Source organism: Mesocricetus auratus, unplaced genomic scaffold, assembly GCF_017639785.1.
Source record: "Mesocricetus auratus isolate SY011 unplaced genomic scaffold, BCM_Maur_2.0 Super-Scaffold_100028, whole genome shotgun sequence".
Taxonomy (NCBI): Eukaryota; Metazoa; Chordata; class Mammalia; order Rodentia; family Cricetidae; genus Mesocricetus; species Mesocricetus auratus.
The window spans coordinates 3,081,877-3,103,752 of NW_024429209.1; the positions used below are offsets into that span (position 1 = coordinate 3,081,877).

The 21,876-nt window shown below is 49.2% G+C and overlaps 1 protein-coding gene across 5 annotated transcripts in view; it reads left to right on the forward strand.

The window, feature by feature from the left end:
• Dlgap4 (DLG associated protein 4) overlaps positions 1–21,876 on the forward strand; it is a 140,289-nt gene that overhangs the window by 101,393 nt on the left and 17,020 nt on the right. The window contains exon 1 of one of the 5 annotated variants that reach the window (XM_005084612.4): positions 8–837. The exons of the other annotated variants lie outside the window; for them this stretch is intronic. Coding sequence (XP_005084669.1) covers positions 807–837 — 31 coding nt within the window. The 5' untranslated portion in view covers positions 8–806. Of the gene's footprint in view, positions 1–7; positions 838–21,876 lie in introns of those variants that run through there. 5 annotated transcript variants of the gene reach the window in all.

The following is a 21,876-nucleotide window of genomic DNA, read 5'->3' on the forward strand; positions in this document are numbered from 1 at the left end:
CTGCCCTGTCTTCCCGTCTGTCCGTCCGTCCGTCCGTCCCCCGCCCGCGCTTCCGTCCTTCTGTCGGGCCACCGGCCCTCCGGCCTGCGTCCCCGCTGCGCCCGCTTTGTCTCTCCCTAGCTTGCTGTCTCTTTGTCTCTGCCCTCGCGCTCGGCCCCTCCCTCGCTCCGGGATCTCGAGTCCCCTTTCCCAGCGCTCCTCTCCTCTCTCACAGCCACGGGTTCTGGCACCCCAATTCTTCGGGACACTTCTAGAACCTTTGGGGTCTCTCCTTCAGAACACGCTCCACTCGCCCAGGCCTCCCCGGAGCTCGCCACACATCCTCTGGGGGTCCTCCTCGATCCCTGTGCCCCTGATTCCTGGGGGTTGCCTCCACTTTCTCCATATTTCCCCAGAGGTTTCCCTCTTTTCCGGGGCCTCCAAAATCTGTCTTGTACATCCCTTAGTGGTTTCCTTGAACCCTCAAAATCTCCCCAGCTCCCTAACTTCAGAGTCGCTCTGCCTTTCCAAATTTGTCCGCTGTGGCTGTCACTGCTTCTCCTTGTTCTCCGAGCGCCCCACTTTTCCGGACCCGGCCCCCCTCCCCCGCCTTGCTCTCCCCGCCTCTCTCCTGTGCATCTGTCAGTGGTCTCACTGCTCAGTTTCTGGCGCTGACTCCCTCCCTTTGAGCCTGCTCCTTTGCCGAGGGATCTTGCCCCTTTGCTTCTCTGCCTGACCCCGTCACCCCTTCTCTCCGCTCCGTGTCTCTCCCTCTCCCTTTACTGTCTCTGCCGGGTCTCTGGGTCTCTGACCCCCAACCGGCCCTCATGGCTTTGTGTCTGGAGCTCTTGAAGCAATGTGAGTGGTGGGGTGTCCGGGTCGGGCCGGGCGGAGTCATCCCGCAGGCTGGCCGCGGCCGAGGCTCCATGGGGTTGGCGCTGGGGCAGGGGCTGGCGCTGGGGCTCTGAGGCTGTGGGGCCTCTAGGCCAGGGGGACAAGGATGGTGGGCCAGGCTGTTTGGCGAGAGGGGAAGAGGGGCCTTCTGCTCCGAGGCTTCTGCTTTAGTTGCTTGAGTGTGTGTGGAGGGCGCCCTGGGCTGGGTGTCCCTGCTGGCTTGGCCCTGCATGGCCTGGCACTTTGTGATTGCTTGTGGGCAGGCCTGGGCTATTTTGGAGCCTACCGCAGGATGTGATATCACTTGGGCGTTTATTTAGACCCAGTTGGGGGTGGGGGCTGCGTTCTTGCCAACTTGAGTAATGAAATTTTGCAGGGAGGGGGGTGTGGCCTCCTAGGCAGCTGGGCTGAAGGGTTGTGGTCAGAACTTCTTAGGCTACCCTGATGGGCAAGTGAACAAACGTCTGTGAAACTTGGTCTTGCTAGGACCAGGATGAATTGGAGAGGAATTGACCTTACTGTGACCACCCTTGATTATTGTATTTGGATGTCTTAGACTCCTAATTCTGCCAGCTTCAAGGGGGTTTGACTTTGGATGAGACCCTTGGACTCTCTAAGTCTCAGTTGTCGCAACTGTGATAGGGATAATGGGGGGGGGGGGGTCCAAGAGTAGTCATGAAGATCAAATGATGCATCTGTACATGCTGTGTAACTGTCAGCCTGCTTTAAACAGCCCCAGGGAGAGGCTCTAGACTCAAGTTCACTCCCACCTGGTTAAGAAGTGTGCCCACCTTCACAGAGTCCCCAGTGCTGTTTTGCTCTTCTGTAAAGATAAGTGGGTGTGTCCAGAGCAGGCCTTTGCTGGGGAACACTTGGACTTTCTGTGTGCCATCTGTTGTTTAAAGTTGAGCCCTGCTTAGATAGTGACACCTGGAAGCAAAATCAGCCAGTGTGGTGGAGAAAGGCCCACTGAGAGCTGGGGTCTGCTGTCAAGGGCCCTAGAATGTTCTAGAACCTTGGAACAGGGAGCGAGACTAGATTTTGTAGTCCCTGTGTCTTAGATAAGATGAAGTCAAGAAGAGCCAGGAGAACAAATGGAGGCTGGAACCCCTGTGTCCTGTCCCATGGCCCTGCCTCTGAAGTCACTGCCTTGCTGGTGTCACCTGCCCCTGGTGTATGATAAAATTTCTAACTCCCATGGATCTTTTTCTGTGTGCCTTGTACTAGGCACAGTCCATGGGTTGTCTGCATTTGGGAAGTAAAAGTGAAGAAGTCAAGATTCCAGTCCCCACATCTCAGGTGGTGACTCCCTTGAGTGTCAGCTTCCTAATTAAATTGGAATAACAAGTCTTGTCCTAAGGCTGAGTCTTCCTCTGAAGAATGGGGAGTTGGCTGGATCCATCTCTTGGGTCTTTGCAGGTGACATTTGAGAGTCTCAGGCCACCTGTGCATCCCTGTGCCTTACCATATAAAAGTATGCCTAATGCAGAGTAAGCAAGGAGAATGCTGAGTACTGCCAGCTGTGTGCTAATGACAGCTGTGGGCTTTTCTGGGAGAGGTCCTGTGTGGGTTGGAAAGGCTTCCAGGAAGAGCTTAGTCAGCATACCAGACACAAGTAGCTAGTACACAGGTGTTGCAGAGTAGAAATAATGTAGGTTTTAAAGCCATCTGTACCTGGTTCTAATCAGTCTCATTCAGTGCCTATGCTGTTTTGGGCAAGTTACTTTCTTTGACCTTTGGTTTCCTTATCTGACTCTGAAAAATCATTCATATCATCGAATTGTGGTGAGAATTAAACGAAATTCTACATATATAAGTAAAAACTTGTACTCAGTAGGCACCCAATGAATGTGAGCCTTTTCCTCATAATATCTGGGTCAGATTTTTCTTTAAGGGAACAAGACATCCCCAGCGTCTTCCCTCACCCTTGTGGTTGGGGTTCAGGTAACATGGAAAGTACCTTAAAATGTCCATAGTAAACAGTAGTAATAGGAGTGATTGCTCATCTCCAGGGCTGTGTGAGGCCTCGTGTAATCCGCCAGTTCTTTTCTGCTCCTCACAAGTCAGTGAAGTCCTCCCTGTGTCACAGTGAATGAAGAGTACGGGGCCACAGGGACAGGGACCCACTCTGGGTCTTGCAACATGGCAATGTCTGGGCAGTCTTGAGTCTCCTGACTTTGTCTGCCCACAGCATTACTTCAAAGTTTGTTGCTCTGCCTGGTAGCTGCCACTCAGGCTACCCGTTGTGACACCTGTTCTGCTAAGGTTTGTTTGACATTTATTTCCGAGTCTCTGAGCTCATCTCACATTTAAAGGCTTGAGGTGGGGTGGGGACTTGAGTCATCACCACTCCTGGCTTTTCATCCTGAGCAGCAACCAGACACTTTCCCAGGGCCACTGCCTGGTAGATGCTACATGCCTTTTCCTCCCGGAAGCTCAGTGGACTTGGGAGAGAATGTCCCTGTCTCTTGGGGAAGGTTGCTGGGGTGGCCTTGAGTGTAGGTCTTCCCTCTCCAGGGCTCCTCGTCAAGAAGTCCCTACTCAACTAAGCCTTACTATGCCTCAATGACCCCTCTGTGGTATGGACTGCTGTTCCCCAAGGCTGCCTGCACTGTCAGATGCCACTGGTCCACGAAGTCCCATCTGGGCCTAGCTATAATCTCAGTTCTAGGATCATCCACATGCCTGCATTGTGACTTTAGCAGTCACTGCATCTGTGCTTCAGCCTCCTCACATATGAAGTTCTGATTCTTCATCTTATAGATTTTAGGTTCCTGAGCTCTGTCCTAAGAGATCCTCATTTGTCAGGTCTAGGGCAGGAGTGAATCCTGTGAAGGAGTCTGAAGCTGAGAGCCTGTTGGCTGCATGCCTGGGAAAAGCTGACGTGGGGGTAACCAGTACTTAGTGATTGGGCTACTTGTGCCTCTTGTCTGGCCCTGGACCTATCAGTATTCTGTGCCTTAGTTTTCTTTCTGCCAGCGTAGGATGGAAATACCTGCCTCGTTGGGTGATCCCATGAGAAGTGATGGTTACTACTATCAGCCTTGTTTTGGTCAGGCCTGGTTATTTGTGGCAGCATGCCACCTTTTCCAACTGAGCCTTCCTGGCAGCAAGCACTATCAGGGCAGGCTAGGCTAATGGCTGTGGAATGGAACACCTGAGCAACAATGAAATCCAGTTATCAGCAGCAATTTAATGAGGTCGATGGGAGGTGTTCAGTGTGAAGACTGCTCAGGTTCCCAGGTTTCCCAGTGCTGACTGGGGCTGGCTGCCTTTCCTGACTCAGCCTGGTCTGCAGTCTGCTGCTTCCCTCCCACCCCCACCCATTTCTGGAAGCCAAGGCTGCTTTACAGACAATAAAACTGAATTTTAGAGCTGAAAGTTGGTTGTTTCTTATTAGTAAGACAGAAGCTTGGGGAGTGAGGACTAGGATCTCGGAGCCAGGTTAGATCATTCTCCTAGTCTCCCCCTGGTCTCTTTCAGCCCTGCAGTGGCTAGCCTAGTCTGAGGATGGATGAAGTGCCTCTAAATGGCTGGACTGGGGTTAGCTGGGAGCTGACTCTTTGTTGGGAAACCCTCCCTCATCAGGGGCCTACCCTCTCAGCCTGGGCTGCTTGCTGAGAGTGAAAGGGGAAGGACAGACAGACTAGACCTCTGCTCCTGGGAACTTAGGGTCTGATGAGAGAGACAAGGCCTACAATTATGAGAGACTGTGTGACAGTCTGTAATTAAGTGGCTGCTGAGGAAAGGCATTGTCTGAGAAGGAAGAAGTGAATGTGAGCTAGAGGAATAAGAGCCCTTTGAGGGGGTTGAATTGGCAGAGGCAGAGGGTGGGGCTGGCATTCTGGAGAATGACTTGCTAGAGGGTGGGGTGGAAGTTAAGTGTGTGTTTGGAAAGCTGCATATGCTTGCTGGTTTTGCTGGTGCCTCGAGGCTCTGATTGGAAAGTCCAAGGGGCCAGGGAGTTGTAGGCAGATTGAGCTCTGAGGAGTCCTGAAAAGTGTAGAGCTGGTACCTACCAGGGTAGCTCTACTGTAGGACTCTTTTCAGATGGTAATTCAGGCTGACTGAAAAGGAATGGGTGAAAATGGCGGCAGGGAGGAGGATCCCTGAGGAGAGCCCAGCAGGGCCTCCAGATCCTGGGGAGGCTGTGTGCTGCTGGTTTGGAGAAGGAAGTGGCACTCTGAGCACACTCCTTGTGCACCTGCTTTGGGGCAGGCTCCGTGCCAGGGCCTCTGTAAGCAGCTTCGTGACTCTGTACAGCAAGCCAGGGGCAGGTAGACTTATCAAATCCCGTTTATAGATAAGGGCAATGTGGCTCCAACTCAATGCTGGCAGGCTTGGCTCTTCCCACAGTTCAGCCCTGCTGCTTAGAAAGGAAATCTCTGCTGTCAGGGGCCAGGGGATCCTGAGCGGCTGGCCCTTTGGACAAGGGGCATGTAAAAACATAATTTAAATTTCACAGAGCTCAGTTTTGTGAAAGACCAACTTGCTCTACATCCAGCCAGAGTGAAACCTTGTGTTAACAAAAGAAAAAAGGAAAACTTTTTCACAAAACCGATTTCCAAAGATACTTAGGGTCAGGGTTGGGTGCCGGTTTAGAATTTCTCAAAGATTGGAAGATCAAAGACACTAGGGATCCTCACAGCCCTTAGAAGCCTCCAGAGCTGTGTGCTGCATGTGTGTTGGACCTCCGAGCCAGAGGAGTCGGTCACTCACAAGTTAGAAAGAGACTTGTCACAAGGTACTTAACACAGAAGAACCAGATGTTAGAGCCTGGGTCCAGATTCCTAGGCTGCAGCCCAGGGAAGGCAGGAGGGACAGGCACTTATAAATGGCCACTGTGGAAAACATCAGTGTTGGTTCCTGGTATATAGCCAGAAAGCTGTTGACCTGGCCAGGATCTCCCAGCTAGTCATTCTCCTCTTGATGTCAGCACCTCCCTCCCAACATTGAACTTGGTCATGAGGCAAAACAACCGCCATGTTGTGACATCCCTCCAATCCTTTGTCACCAGGAAACACCTTAGCATCCATGTGTCAGTCCAATTAGGCAAATATTCTTTGAGTCTAGCTGTGTGCTGGTGTGACTGCAACCATGCTTTTCATACCAAAATCTTAGCAGAGGTTGTTTAAAAGACTTTTCATGCTGCCTTGGAACAGAGGCAACCTGAGAAATGTCATTTAGACAGTGTGCTGTCCCTTTCTGTTGTGTAAATACACTTTATTGTTACTTGTCAGTTGCTATCACAGAAACTTTCAGAATTTCCTGTGTGTTCATTCTGTTTTCTTTGCAACACATCGATTCTGGATCTTACTACTTGTCTAGCCTGTTTTGCTTTGCAAAACTTTTATCCATTGTCTCCTCAGTAGACCCTCTATGATGCTAGGAAGCCTTGCAGTTGTGTCTGTTTGATCTAGAAGAGGAAACTGAGGCTCAGTCACAGAAAGTGACTTGACCAAGGTGATTGTATGAGCTTCTGATTTACTCAACAAGTTTTTATCAAGTGTTACTACATGTCTGGCACTGAGCCAGCCCTGGGAATACACAGGCAGAGCTTCCTTGGAGACTTAAATTCTAGAGTGTAGCAGCGTCAGAGTGTAGTAGGACCCACCTCAGAGCTGGACTCTTTCACTGCAGACCCCTCTAACTTGGACCCCAGAATCCAGAGTTGCAGTCCATGAACCCTAGCCTGGAACAGTAAGGTAAAGCTCGTCACAGTGCAAGTTTCTGCAAACTGATCTTCAAAAAAAAAAAGAAAGAAAGAAAAACAATAAAAGGTTTTCAGCAGTGCCTAAATTGTTAATGGGAAGATGAGGAAGGGTTTCCACAGAGGGCCATCTGCTAGGTCTCATTAGAGGGAAGTCACCCAAAGACTGGCTCCTTTGCCTAAGTTCCTCATCTGGCTTTTCTTCAGCCTCCAAATATTTGATTACAGTATACACAGGTGGATCCCTATGACCATGTGCAAAGCTGGTAACCCTCCTGCCTCCTTTAATATTAAATTAGATGAGATAAAGGCTGGTATTAGGGGGCCAAGTCAGGAAACACTGTGGCCCACCCCCTCAATTCCCATGAGTAGAAACCAAACCTGGAAGAAAAGGGACTTGGTACAAACACTTGGTGAGTGAAGCAGCTTTCCTCTCTCCAGCTAGCCTGACTTCATCACTCCCCACCCCTGTTCCTCCTGGTAGGAACCTCTGGACTTGTTCCACAGGTTCAGCATTCACAGCCCTCTTCTGGACCTTCCTATGCCTTGAGGCCAAGGTTGTTCTTAAAGTCTGCCTTGATGCACATACTTCTACCACTACCCCATCACACGCCAGAGCTCTGTGACATCTAGGCTGCCTCAGTATGTACTCAGAGATAACTTCAAGATCTAGCTGCCTGAGGGCTGGAAAGAGAGTTCAGAGTAAGAGTGCTTCCTGCATCCAGAGGACTCAAGTTAGGTTTCCAGCACCCACAGATAGCTCATTACTGTCTCTAACTCCAGTCCCTGGGAATTGGACACTTCAGGCTTCTGTTGGCACAGAGAGAGAGAGACAGAGAGAGAGAGAGAGAGAGAGAGAGAGAGAGAGAGAGAGAGAGAGAGAGAGAGAGAGAGAGAGAGAGAGAGAGAGAGAGAGAGAGAGAACTCTTAAACAAAAAACAACAAACCCTAGGCTCCTGGGCCTGCTGTCTGGAAGAGTGATGGCCAAAATTTTCAGGGAGGTGTCTCTGTAAGTTTTTCTGGAATTAATTGTGTAAAATGCATGGCTATATATACTTTAAATATGTGCGTATGTGTATACACACACAATTATACATGTATATGGCTTTAAAATTCAAACTTTGCAAGCACGTGGACTCAGTGAAAATACTAGTGTCTCTCTAGCCTAGGTGTATAATTACTGTGCCTGGACTTGCTGCTCCCCTCCAGAAATCCTCTGCTTGCATGCACAACTCAGTTACTGCGACACCAGCAGCTGTGTCACTCCCATGCCTTTGTGTTACGTCATTGCTGCTTGTGGCTCTGTACCTTGCCTCTTTAACCTGGGTCTGTCTGGTTGGCTCTCCTCTGTGGGCACACATGGGTCCGTAGCCTCCTGTCTCCTGTGACTGTGACTTGCATGTATGGTAGACCACCACTGTTCATCGGGCCGTCTGCTCACAGACGTTTAGCGTGTCTGAGGTCACTGCTAGAAGAAGTGGGGTCTCCCGAGTAACTGCAATTGTAACTCCAGAAGCTTTTCTTACAAGCCAAACAACTGTCTGTACACTTCAGATTGTTTTTGGGTATTTCCAAATCGCCACAAAAACAAAAAACAACACATTTTTTGCCCCCCCTTTTTTTGCAGCTAAGAAGCTCAGGCTAGCCTTTGAACTCTTAATCCCCCTGAAGCAATCAGATTATGCGCATACACCACCACACCTGACTAGAAATGTCCACACTTGTAAAGTGCCCCACTCAGAGTCCTGTTCATTTCCTTAGTTAAGAAACCACTGTTGCCTTGGTGGTACACACTTTTGATCCTAGCACTCAGGAAGCAGAGGCAGGTGGCTCTCCCCAGGCCAGCCAGGATTATATAGTAAGACTCTGTGACAAAAAAAATCTCCACTCTTCTAGTCTGGCCTACAGTTTCCTAATGGAGCAAGTCCCAGAGAGGGGAAGAACTTGGCCACTGTCACTCAGCTGTCCTCAGCCAAGGAGTTGTCTTTCACTCTGTCAGGTGGAAAGAACTAAGCAATGGAGGAAGCGAGGGGGGAAGCGGAGGGCAACGTAGGATGAGAACCAAGACTGGATGAGCAAACTGGTTATGGGTGCCTTGGTACCTGTTTGTCATGTGGGCCCTGGAAGAAGCCTTTCCCCTGCCCACTAGAAATCTTCTGTAAGTCTCCCTTTGTGCTGTGTTTGCTTGTCAGCATCCTGACCAATAAGCTCCTTCAGACTTTTCCTCTTGCAGGTTTGGCCACTGTACCCCTGCCCCCTTCCCTCTCTCCAAGTGTCTGGATTCTTCATCTAAATAGTGGGGAGGCCTGTAGTTGCCTTTCTCATGCTCCCTGAGCTACTGGGAAGATCTAGCAAACCAGCTAGTAGGGAACATGGTAAAACAGCTGAGGGTGCAGCAGTCCAGCCAGATAGTTCGTGTAACATTAAGGACCTCAGAGGGTCTGAAGTTGGGGCTAACCCTCGGTGGGCTGCTGGCAGGCTCAGCAAAGGGCTGGTCAGTCTGCAGTCCAGCAGCTCCAGGCAGCCCTTGGTGGTGTCTTTGTTCTGTGTTACACTGCTAGGGTTGAACGAAGCTTCCTGAATTTGTAATGCCCCAGATTGCTGGGATCTCTACAGTACCTGTGGAACAAAGAAAGGAGCTCAGGTGACCGATGCAGGAGAGGTAGTCAGGGAGACCACAAGGCTGTCTTTGTGCCACTCTGAGGTGGCCCCCAGATAGGTCATCTCTGTGGCTCCTTTAACCCCCGGTGGCTGCAGGGACCAGGAAGGAGAAGTTCCTCCCACGTTTAATTGGTAGGAAAACAGGGCTGGGGAAACTTGGGCCCTTACCAGTCAGAAGCTGGAGTTCATCTCTCTCAGGCTGCCTGTCTTTCCCACATTCTTTGTTGTTTTACTTTGGGCTCAAAAACCAAAGTGAAAGGAAACAGCAAAGCAGGAAGCAGCCACTTCAAACCCTGCCCTGTTGGGAGGGCATGGGGGACCTGTGCAAAGCAGGCCTTACTATCCTTGCTGGGTCCCACCCGTGTTCCTGAGGTCTGGCTTGTGGGTGGGGCCCAGAGTGAAGAGGCGCCAGGCTATAGACAGCAGTGGCGCCCTGGCTAGGCAGTCTGGGAGTGGGCCAGTAGGACGGGTTCCCTGGTGAAGTCAGTTCCCCCGGGTGTGGTCCCAGCATCAGACCCCCCAGGTGGAAAGCTACTGCCTTTTAAACACCCTGTTCTTCTGGGGCAGGGCTGAACAGAACTAGGCCTGGGAAAGAAACCCGGGCCTTGGAATTCAGCTTTCACAGAGCTGTTCGCTCTCCCTGAAGGTAAGAGCAAGCACCAGCCTCTGCCTTGTAGCAGTTTCTTCTCAGTATCCAGCTTGTCTGAGAGTCCATCCATCTCCAGATGACTTCTCACCTCTTTAAGTCTCAGGTTGACACGTGGCTTCAGGCTAGATCTGCCCTCTCAGAAACCCTCAGGGTCTCCATTTGTTTCTCTTCAGGGTGTGGGTTCTCCCAGCTCTGTTCTTCAGTGGTATGGATTTGGGTTCCTGTATCTTAGCACTCATTTCTGGGATGAATTGGTATCTACCCCCTGAAGATACTTGCTGTGCATAGTGTCAGAAGGCCCTCTATTTTTTTTTCTTTCTTTTTTTTTTTTTGGTTTTTCAAGACAGGGTTTCTCTGTATTGTTTTGGAGGCTGTCCTGGAACTCACTCTGTAGACCAGGCTGGTCTCGAACTCACAGAGATCCTCCTGCCTCTGCCTCCCAAGTGCTGGGATTAAAGGCGTGTGCCACCAATGCCCAGTCAGAAGGCCCTCTATGGATACATTGATAATCCATATCACCATGCCACATCCCTGTAATATGGAAAGGTAGCATGGTGATGACCCCATATCCCTAGTTTGATTACAAATACAGTGATTCCTATCACCTGATTAGCCTTACCCTGAAGACAAGAGGAGGTCCAAGGCTCCATGCGAAGGCCTTACTGATACCTGGGGGAAAGATTTAAAATACCCAGACTTTGTGCCTGGACTTGTAAGCTATTTGGAGAGCAATCATTAGCTGCTTATTTTCTAGTACAGGGCTCTGGTTGTGGATTTGAAGGGTTCAAGGACTCAGGGAAAAGGGCTTTAGTTACCCCAAGCTGGTAGGCTCAAATAAACGGAATTTTTGAGGGAGGCAAGGGCAGGCTTTCCAGAAGTCAGGATCTGCTCAGCTAGAGAGATCTGCCCTGGGCAAGTATCTGTCTGGCACTGAGAGCTGAGCCTTGTCTCTGTAGAGCGCTCATCTGGGCAGTTTTCTTCTGTGAGCTCTGACGAAGAGCCTGTTGTGCATGTGTTGAAAGCAGATTTCGAATAGTTTCAGACTCTCCTGGAACTTTCTGACTTCCCAGGCTTCCCACGCCTCATGATGTGGCAGTTGCTCTGCACAGGGGTGTGGTCAACAGTCAGGAGGTGTCTGCTACCTATGCCAAGGCAGGAGGGATAAGGGGCAGGGCTTGTATGACAGCACCAAATAGAAGCAGGACTGGCTTACCGCAGCAGCTTCCTCAAAGAGGACAGCACCACATGTGATAAAGTGGGAGCAGTCCAGGAGAAGGCTGGTTAGTGAACCAGCTGCTCCCTCCTCACCCTTACCTCCACTCTGCTTTCCAGACAGTCGTGCACTGAGTCCCAAGGCTGTGCAAAAAGGCAGGGAGAGCATAGAGAACCAGGCTGATGTCCATCCAGCTTGGGAACTCTGTCCAAGCGGGTAACAGATAGACAAGATACTATGTGATTGTGTTAAGAGGCTGAAATGTAGGCAGGTGCTGAGAGGGACCTATTTGGGAAACTTGGAGGACATTACTGGGGGTAAGGAACATGGGAAACAGCCCCATCAAGACCCTGGGGGCAGCTGGGCATTGCTGGCGTATGTCTTTAATCCCAGCACTCAGGAGGCAGAGCCAGGAAGATCTCTGTGAGTTCAAGGCCAGCCTGGCACACACACCCTTGTGGAAGAGTTCCAGGACAGCGTCCAAAGCAATATAGAGAAACCCTGTCTCAAAAAAACAAAACAAAGACCCTGGGGACAGTGCTCGCTAATTTCCAGGGTCCAAAAGAAGGGCTGGACACATCAAGATGGGTGAGTAAACCTGTTTAGCTCTGAGGTGAGCAGCTTTTTGCTCCCTGTGAGAGCCAGGGTTCTGAAGTGTTACTAGTGTGATAATGACCGGACAGACTGTCTTATTTTCATGAGTGTCAGAACTTCAAAAGCAGGTGTGGCTGTGCGTGCCTATAATCCCAACACTGCAAAGAATCCAGAGGCCTGAGGCTCTCTTCAAGTTCAGAACCAACCTAGTTACCATAGCAAGTCCTAGGCCAGTCATAGTTCATAGTTATACATTGAGACCCTGCCTTAAGAAAAAACAAAAACAAAAAAGCAGACAAAAAACCTTGCAAATCCACCTACTGTTTTTCCTAACTCATTAACATTTCTTCAGTATTTCCAAATTGTTGATAACTTTCTTTAATGCACTACACAGTTCATAGTACCTTATTGCTGAGGGAGGTAGGTGCTGCTTTCAGTGGTGGAGAAACAGAGAGGCAAAGTGACTCGTCCAAAATCACACAGCTCAGTCAAGAGCTGAAGTCCTGGTTCACTGCTCTTTCTGTCTAACACACGGTCTTTGATTAAGAAAGCAAAACAGAATGTTTCTGGTTCTTTCTTGGCAAAGTTACCATCCCCAAATGAACATTTTTAAAGTTTAGGTATGGGAGTAATTCTGGGGTCTAGCAAGATGGCTCAGCAGATAAGGGTACTGTCAAGCTTGATGACCTGAGTTTGATCCCTGGGACCCATTTAAAAGTGGAAGAGCACCAACTCCACAGAGTTGTTCTCTGACCTCCCCTTGCATATTTGCACACTCGTAAATGCTTTTGTAAAAACGCAATTCTGTTACAGCATTAGGATTAGAATAACTTTCTCTGTTTCATTTGTCATAAGTGGGTCTGTAGTGTATTCTGTTCTGGTTTTGAATTTTTTGTTTTAATTGTTTAGACTCATTGCTGTCTAGCTACTTCCTAGGGTTCTGTGAGATAATATATATTACCACCCCTGACAACCTCCAAGGTTCATGTTCTATCTGAATGAATTTGCTATTTCCTAAATTTTAGGAAAGAAAGGCAGATTACAAGTCAGCATCTGTTCATAAATACATCTCACTTGGGTTAGCGATGTACACTCACTCACCCGTCAGCCCAGCACAGGCAGCCTGAAGCTAAGTGTACCTTAAGACTTCAATCTCAAAAATCAGTAAACAGATGAAGAAGAAAAAAAAGTAACAAGTCAAATTAGAGATTCAGGCCTAGATATATATATATATAGATGTCAGATGAGAAAACTCAAAGCCAGTTGGTAACTGCAGAGTGGAACTCATGGTAAGAGCCCCACCCCATAGTGCTCATTACTTCATTCCTCAAAACTTATGAAATTTACTACTTCATGCACACAGCCCAGAGGCATTAAGTGTATTTTCATTGTTCCATACTCCTCTTGTCTGTCTCCAGAGCACTTCATCATCCCAAAGTGAAACTACATATGGACCACTCCCTGCTGTCCAGCCCCACTACCCTGCCATCTGTGTCCCATTTGACCAGTCTGGTGCCTCATCCAGGAATCCATTTTAAGATGGAAATATTTGAAAAGTAGGGTTCAAGGGGCTCTGTGAATAATTAGCTCTCTGGTGGTGACTAAATCTCCTTGCACCCTGCAGAGCTATTTGTGTGTGGCTGGGTTCCCACAGGACTGGTAAAGGACTACTGGTCCCTGGAAGAGTGCCCTCCCCAGAGTCCATGGGAGCCTGGCACACACACCCTTGTGGGAGCAGAATCATGGAGTGGGGAAGGGCCCCAGACATAATTCTTCAGTTGCTTGCAGTATGATCTAAGCTGTGTCTGTCCCTCTGTCTTAGTCAAAGCTTCCTTTGGGAAGGGACAGTACTTTCCAGAATAAGTGAGACAAGACAGTGGACTTCCTTTTTCATCCTTAAGAATCTAGCTCAGTGTCCAGATATGTTACATGCAAAGTAATCAGGGCTCCTGGCTTCTACTTTGTGCAAATGATGGAAATTAAGAAGTAGGATGACTCGCCCAAAGTCTTATGCCATATAACTCCAAATTTGGCTGAAACCCAGCCATGCCTACTCTGTCAATTGTCCCTCTCCAATGTTTTTTTATTTGCCAGTCTTTTTGAAAACCTGGACTGGGGAGCAAGGAGCTGTTTGTCTATCTTGCTGGCTATGAGACATTGCCTTAGAAGCTCCTGGGTTGGTCCTACCGATGGGAAGATGTGGGGTGGGGTAAAGGTTCTGGTAGGAATCAGGAATGATGACTCTGTGATATAGGAATAGCATCCTACATTATTTCTGCTTCCCAGGGACAGCAGATCCTTATTCTTGGCAGTTGTTCTTCATATTGGAGCCAATGCAGGTAGCTCAGTCACAGCCTTCCCTCTGAGAAGGAACACAGCTTTAGGGTCCTTCTCAACACATGAAAAACCAGTCCCCTAGATGTAGCATGTCCAGTGAGACCTGCGTCATCTCCAGCTTGGGCATTTTCCTGTTTTTCCAGATAGTGGCTGTCCTGGGAGGGAAGAGGCTGTTCAGGAGGCAAGTGATGTCACAGGTCTCTTTGTGAGAGTAGAAGAGTCTAGCAGGACAGCCAAAAGCCTAGGGACAGTGTTGGCAGGGCACCTCCTGGAAGGGTAGAAGCTGTTCAGGTACCATCTGCCTTCTTGAGGTGCCCCTGGGGTGCAGCTTAGGTTGTGAAAGCACTCTGCTATCACCCTTCTGATGCTGGAGGGGAGGGCAACTTAGCTATTCTAGACTCTGTGGGAATGTGTCAGTCTTGCTGGCAGCAGCTGGCATTTTTACTATTTGTGAGACTGGATGCCATGAAGTTGGGTTTTGACAAATACCATAGAGCTTGTACTTAGCAGATAGAACATGATTTGCTGTGTAATGTTCAACAAATTCCTCAACCTCTCTGAGCCTCAATTTTCCTTAGCAGCATAAGGAAAGATGGTAAAAACATCTTGAGGGGTCAGATTATGCGATATAGTTCAAAGACCTCACAATGTGCCCTTTGAATGCAATCTTCCCAAATACCACCATGCTGTGATTTCAGAGGTGGTGGGAAGATAGTTCAGGCAACAAAGACTATGGGAGCATGAGGGAGAGACATAGAGATGGCACCTACTCCTGTACTCTGACTTCTGCCAACACGACACCCCTCTGATTCTGCTACCTGTGTTTTTAAGCCTGGGATGGAGACAGGAATGCAAACCACAGGTCTCTATCCACAAGAATCTCAGGGTCTAAAGACCCAAGGCAATAAACAAACAGGCCAGCAAATTCAGAATGGCATCAGATGCCTGTGTTCATCGGAACGGGTGCTGGCCCATTAGTGGAACCCTGGGTGGAATCTGGGGAGACTGCAAAACAACTCTGAGGGAATGGAAGCACAGGGGTGCTCTCCTTACTAGAAGAAGGGTATTGCAGACAGGGACAGTCCCAGGGACCTGGAGATGTGATTATTTTTACTTGACAAAAATAGTCTCCTGGGGAAAGGTGGAGGGATGCCAAAAACAGTGCCAGTAATGCAGTATGTGGGGACAGGGACTGAACCCTCAGCCTGGCTCCTTGGAGAACGTGACCCTTCACCTCTGCCCAAGGCCAGATCTTCCTGGCCTTGACCAGTAGAGTCTGGTCAGAGGGTCTGGATTGAGAAGCAGCTATGTGGGCCCCTAAAGCCACTATAGTGACAGTTCCTCAGTTGCCATTTTACCCTGGAGGTGGGGTAGGCCAGGGAGTCCAGGGCCTGCAGTGAACTGGTGCCTAGGCAGGGATACCGGACCTTAAGGCGTTTCTGTGACGTATGACCCAGTATAGTGGAATCACATCTCATTAGGGATGGGGAACTGCTGTCTCGGACAGGCTCCTCACACTGTGACCTTTGGGCACCAGAGACACGTATCAGCAGTGCTTGTTCCTCACCTCTGTCTCCTGCCCTCCACAGCACCTTGGCCTCCAGGGCCACATCAGGGATGGAGTCCTTCCTAAGTGTCAGCAAGACTCTAATGTTGGATTGCCCATTGCCAGGCTCCAGTGTGACCATGTCCCTTGTTCAAGAAATGCCTATGTCATCTGTTGCTCAAAGTCAGGGGCAGCTTTCCCTAACCTGGGCCTTCCTCTGGCAGTGAAGCCTGAGACATGTCTGTGGTCACCAGTCACTAAGGTTTTTTTCACACATGCTGTTTTCTTGTGTAACTGTTTAGACTAGGATTCCAAACCCAGGATCACCGTACAGGTGTGAGGAAGGCCCTCTCCTTCCTGTGCCTCCATCCCCAGGCCTGTCTGAGTGTTGTCTGCTGACCTGAGCTGAACTCCTGGTTTTCCCTATCAGTCCTGCATTCCTTTCAGCAATTCCTCAGCTGCCCAGGGTTCTTGGCTTCTGCTTCTGTTATCCGATACACCACCTGTCACTCCAGGCACAGTCAATGAGCCTGTTAGCACCACCTTTCTATTCTGGGAGGCACTTGGTCATTCAGAATGATGAAGAGAGCCCAGCAATCGAGGTGTACAGGACCTGGCAGTGTCTGGCTTTGCACACTGCATTCAGAGCCTATGACCGTTTACAAAAATCCTGGGTTTTGTGTCTTGTATGATGTCACCAAGGTTTGACATCAGCACTCCATAAATGAGGTAGTTTTTTGAGATTCTTTTCAAGTAGCACTTTGTAGGCAGGACGCCTGGGAAATTAACAACAAAGTTGACATGCTATAAGCAAATATTTGAAAAACTGGGACTTAGTTTCTGTATTCATCCCCCTCCCCAAACACACAGACACACACACACACACACACAGACAGACACACACACAGACAGACAGACACACACACACACACACACACACACACACACACACACACACACACACACACGGCATCTCCTACCAGGCCGGGCAGACTGTACATATCGAAGGTTGGCACTGGGCTGCAGTGCTAGCATCTTGAAACTGTCTTCTCACCAGCACCTGGTTCATGGTTATAGCCTTAGTGCACAGTAGGAAATTTGTGGTTAATTCCCACAGCTTGGTAACTGGACCTCTTGTTTTAGTACTGCTGGAGGTGATGGTGACAAACATGCCCTAGACATGGAGTGTTCACTGTCCTAGGGCTCTGAGGAGAAATAGATGATATGTGGTTTCTGCACGGGGTAAGCAAGAGGTTAATGTTACCCCTCAGATTGCTCATTGACTACAGTGGTAGAAATGAATTTCATGAAACAACTTATTTGGGGGTGGGGGCCCCTGGGTAGGGGATAGGAAGCTCAGGTTTGTGGTGGGAGAGAAGCAAGGTGAGCTTTTGTCCTAGAAGGACAGTTTTGTTGGTGGGGGAAGGGTGGAAATCCCCAGGCTTCTGGAGGTGGCAGGGTCACTTCTCTGGGAGAGCAAGGCTAATGTGAGGGAGGAGGAGAGGATTCAGATTCCTGTGAACTCATTCCACTTGAGATGGCCTTGGACCTCCTGTGGAGCTGCCAAGTGCTCTAGGGCTGTAGAGACAGTAGTCTGATGTGACTTAGTCCCCTGCTGCCCAGCTCCCAGGGACTTCTTGAGGGGTTCTGTGGACATGAAGGGAGGTTCCCATCATGCAGGCAGCCCTGGGAAGTTGAGGCCTTGCTGAGAAAAGGTTACTCTCTTGTCTCTCTTGGCCTCTCTCCAGGCTCCTCTTCACCACCTAAAGTTTTGCCAAGCTGTGCTCTGCTCAGTGTCTGTTCTGCTATACCTTGGCCCGTCCTACTTTGTTCCTTGCCAGTGGGTCTGACCATCCATCCAGACTTTGTGTCTTCCAGAAGGCGCCTGGTCTAGCACACCCTGTTTTGTTCAGAAAGCATCGTTTCAGGAGTGGTACTGGTTCACCCTATGAGTCGTGGAAAACACTCCCAGGCCCCTTCTGTGAATGATCAGGGCTGTGGCCTCTCTGTGGCTGCTCACAGAGTTGTGCAGGATACAGAGGGTGGTACTCCAGCCCTGCACTTCCTGTGTATGCCCCTCTGTGAAGTGGGGCAGTCACAGTCAGGACCTGCCTCGTGTCAGTCAGCTACCATATGCAGAAGTCAGTTCTTACTGCCCATGGTTGTCGAATACCAGAGCCTGGCTTCTGTGAGAATACAGGGTCACAGGCCTCTGGTCACAATTTCTCCCAGTCAGTCAGTATCCAATCCTACTTAATGTGTGTTTCCACTAAAAGATTCATTATTTAATATAAAATTGGTTTATTAATGCTGAACTCATGACCAAAAGCAGTATGACTCATGCCTGAATGAAGTGTATTTAACACATTTTTTTTCCATGAAACATTTCTTGCTCATGGACACTGGGTAGCCATTCTGCACTACACTTGAGAGCCATTAAAGAAGCCTCCAGCAAACCAAGAAAAGCGCAGCAGTAAACAGCATGGAAAAGGGCACTTGCTGGCTGGATGAGAGTCAACATGAGAGTGTCACCTCTATCTGTTGCTAGTGTGTGTTTCAGATACACATCAGAATGGCCATAAAAGCCCCAGGGTTTGTGCTTACAGTTGTGTTTACAGTTTACAGTTTGTGTTTACAGTTAAAGAGTTGATAGAGAATCCATGAACTGGAGGGTCAGCTGACCACTGGAGCTTTTGCTAAGACCTGGCCTCAGTTCCCCTCATCATCTGCAACATAGCTTCTGAGCATCAGGCCAGGGCCAGCTAGCTCCTTGAGCTTTGTAGCTGTCACCTGTGTGACACCTTTGTAACATGTTGGCTTCTATGGACATTGGTACCCAAAACAGGTGCGGATACTTGAGTCCCTGAGTGGACTGGGTAGGTTTAACTTTTGAGATTGAAAGGTCTCATAGTGCCTTGAGTTGGATTCTTCCAGGGACCAGGATGGAACCAGGAAAGGAAACAAAGTCCAAGGAGCATCAGTGTGTGGATGATGCAGATGGGGATAGCTATAGATAGAGAGAAGAGAAGTGTGGGAAATCAGTTGGGAACGCTCCACTGTGGAGCAGCCCTTGGGTGCCCTGTGGTTGAAGAGCATCTTATGTGGTGCCTTGGCTTCCCTAGTGCACAGGGGGTATTACCTTGGGACTTGGGAGAGTACTGGCATGAAAGGTGTTGCCAGTCCAGGGTTGTTGACTTGAGACATCTCAAGGGAGGTAGTGCTGCTACACAGTAGCTGTCAGCAGGACAGTGGCTCTGAGAGTCAACCTGTCCCTGATGCTGGCTTTGCTGGATAGAATTCTCTGCTTCTCCACTTCTGAGGTAGAGACAAGAGGAATAGAGACACCTAGGATTGAATGTGGCATCTTTGAGCAGTTTCTGCCATACACAAAAAGGAGTGTCCTGTTCTAGCTTAGGGCTGACAGCTTCTTGTTGAGTGGGACAGTGAATGAATCTTCTGGCCTAGCAGCGCTACTAGAGGGGAATAAGGAAACTTGTGTCTGAGGCTGGCCTCTCTACTCATGTGGGGCCTGGAGCTGGGTGGGCCTCCTAAGACTCTGTAAGGTCGGTTCCCTGTTTCCTTCCTGTTTATCACTCCTGGCATCCATTCCTTGGGGTGTCTAGGGCCTTTCTCCTCTACACCATGTCCCAAGAGCCAGCAGCCTGAGGACAGCAATGGCCTTGGGATCACCTAAGCAAAGCACTTGTAAAAGCTATCTTCTTATGGACTGCTGTGGTCTCCAGATCTCTTAGAAGTCCCAGCCACCCTGAGTGTCTGATGCTATGCAGACACTTTAACTTTAAAAAGCAAAATGTACATCTGGCCTGACAGTGTGTGAAATCTTTTTTTTTTAATGTTTTGCTTTTTGATATAGTCTTATTGTAACCCCAGCTGATCTTGAACTTGTTATGTAGTGGAGGCTAGCTTTGCTAGCCTGATGCTCTTGTCTGTACCTCCCAGGTGGTCAGTCATAGGCAGGAGCCACAAAGCTATGTCAGCCAGAAGAAATCTTGAAGCAAAAGGCAGAAATGAAATACACTGGTCATCCACTTCAAAGAAGTCAGGATTTGTGTGCTGAGGACCAAGGATGATACTACATTGAGACTGTGTTGCAAATTGGCTTCTGCCTTGGCATGAGGGGCCTGCATGGCTAAGTGGTGGGTGGGCAAGCATGTGGTTGGGGTACATATGAGTCATCATGCTTGGCTTAGCAGACTCTTCACTCAAGATATCTTTGAAATTAAGTACAAGGATCAGCAGACTGTTATAGTGAAGCAGTGCTCACACCCAGACTCCTCAGAGAAAGCCAGAACTTTCCAGGAAAGAACCAAGAGTTAGTTGTTGGATATTTAAGCTGTGGTGTAAACCCTGACACCTACGACATCTCTGAGGGCAGGAAGGCAGCAGTCAATGCTGAGAAAGCAGAGCTATGCTGCTCAGTTCTACCACTCTAGGTCTCTAGGCCATTTGCCTCCCTCTGAAGTGGATTTGACAGGTGGTGCCTTCGTGGCCTCTAGTCTAGGCACTGGACACCAACACACAAGCACCATGATCAATCGCAAGCACAGCCCTAACCCTGAGTGCTCCAGCAGATGGAAAGAGGAAAGACACGGGGTGGAGGAGCTGCCAGGACAGAGGGGCAGCGGTGGAGAAAGGCTCTGTCTGGACAGGGACGTTTGTAAGGCAGCTGAACATGTGGCATGCTGGGAGCAGGCGCTGACAGTGGGAGGAGTGGAAGCCACAGAAGAAGGCTAATGGGCCCTGAACCAGGGAGAATCCTAGTACCTGAAAGACTAATGTGTTGGGCCAAGTCAGAGTGCGTGCATGCATGTAGATAAGCGGATGTCAGAGGCTGCTATCAAGTTCCTCCTTTATTGCCATCTACATTATTGAAATAGAGTTTGTCACTGAAACCAGGACTTAACCATTGCAGCTAGACTGGCTGGCCAGTCATCCCTGGCATCCACCTGTCTGTGTGTCCCCACTCCCACCCTCACTGCTGGGGTTACATGAGTATACCACCATGCTCAGTGTTTATGTGGGTTTTGGGGTTCCACATTCAGGTCCTTGTGCTTGCAGAGGAAGCCCTTTACCCACTGAGCCACCTCCCCACCATTAAATTTTGGTTTGGTGGTTTGTTTTTTTTCCAAGACAGGGTTTCTCTGTGTAACAGCCCAGCTGTGCTGGAATTCTTTGTACCAGGCTGGCCTCAAACTCCCAAAGATCCAATTGCCCTGACCTCCCTAATGCTAGGATTAAAGGCATATGCCACCACACCTGGCTTGTGTGTGTGTGTGTGTGTGTGTGTGTGTGTGTGTGTGTGTGTGTGTGTGTGTGTGTGTGCGTGCGTGCGCATGCGCGTGTGCGCATGAACACAGGTTAAAAACTGGAGGAAGATTTCGGGTGTTTTTTTCTTATTTCTGTGAAGCAGGGATGTGCTGGACAGAGCTCCCTTGGTTTTGTTTTGTATTTTCATTTTTTGTGTATGTGTGTACATGCACTGTAGTGTGCATATGAAAGCCAGAGGACACCTGTGAGAGTTAGTTCTCCTTTACATGTGGGTTTCTGAGATCAAACTCTCAGCCATCAGCCTTACATGTAAGCAGTTTTACCACCACCAGTCTGGGTAAGCTGGAGGCCATAAGCCCTTCCCATCCACCTGTCTTTCCTACTCCTAGCACTGAGGTTACAGGAGCATACAGCCATGCCCAGCTTTTATGGGGTCTTCATGCTTACACAGCAAGTACTGTTACCCACAAAGAAAGAGGGTGTCACTCTGAGCCCTGACTGGTCTGGAACTCATTGTGTTCCCCAGGACTGCATAGAACTTGGAGCATCCCTGGATTCCAACAGGTTCTAGGATTAAGATATGACACGTACTCAATCTGAACAAATAATTTTTGGCAATTATACGTTTTGGGTAGCAATAATGAGGTTCATTTTCTCATTCAACAGTTGTTTATTGACAGCCTTCAGTCCTTGAGTCATTATCCTGAGCCTGTGCCAAAACGGAGTTCCTACTACTGCCCCTGGCCTATCACAAATGACAAGTGAATCCTTAAAGGTGGGAAAGGTGCTTTGATGCAGGTTCCTAGGTGACCAGAGAAGAGGAAATGACACTCGGACACACAGGAACTGAGGTGGGAGAGGTGGTCAGAATGAGGTGCCCTAGCCTATGTTCACAAAAGGGAAATGAGATCAATCTTGCGTGAAGTCAGGGCCCAGCAGAGGGATGCCTATCCCCTAGGGAGCCCCAAATCCTGTCTGCTAGTAATAGCCCTTATTTAGCTGTG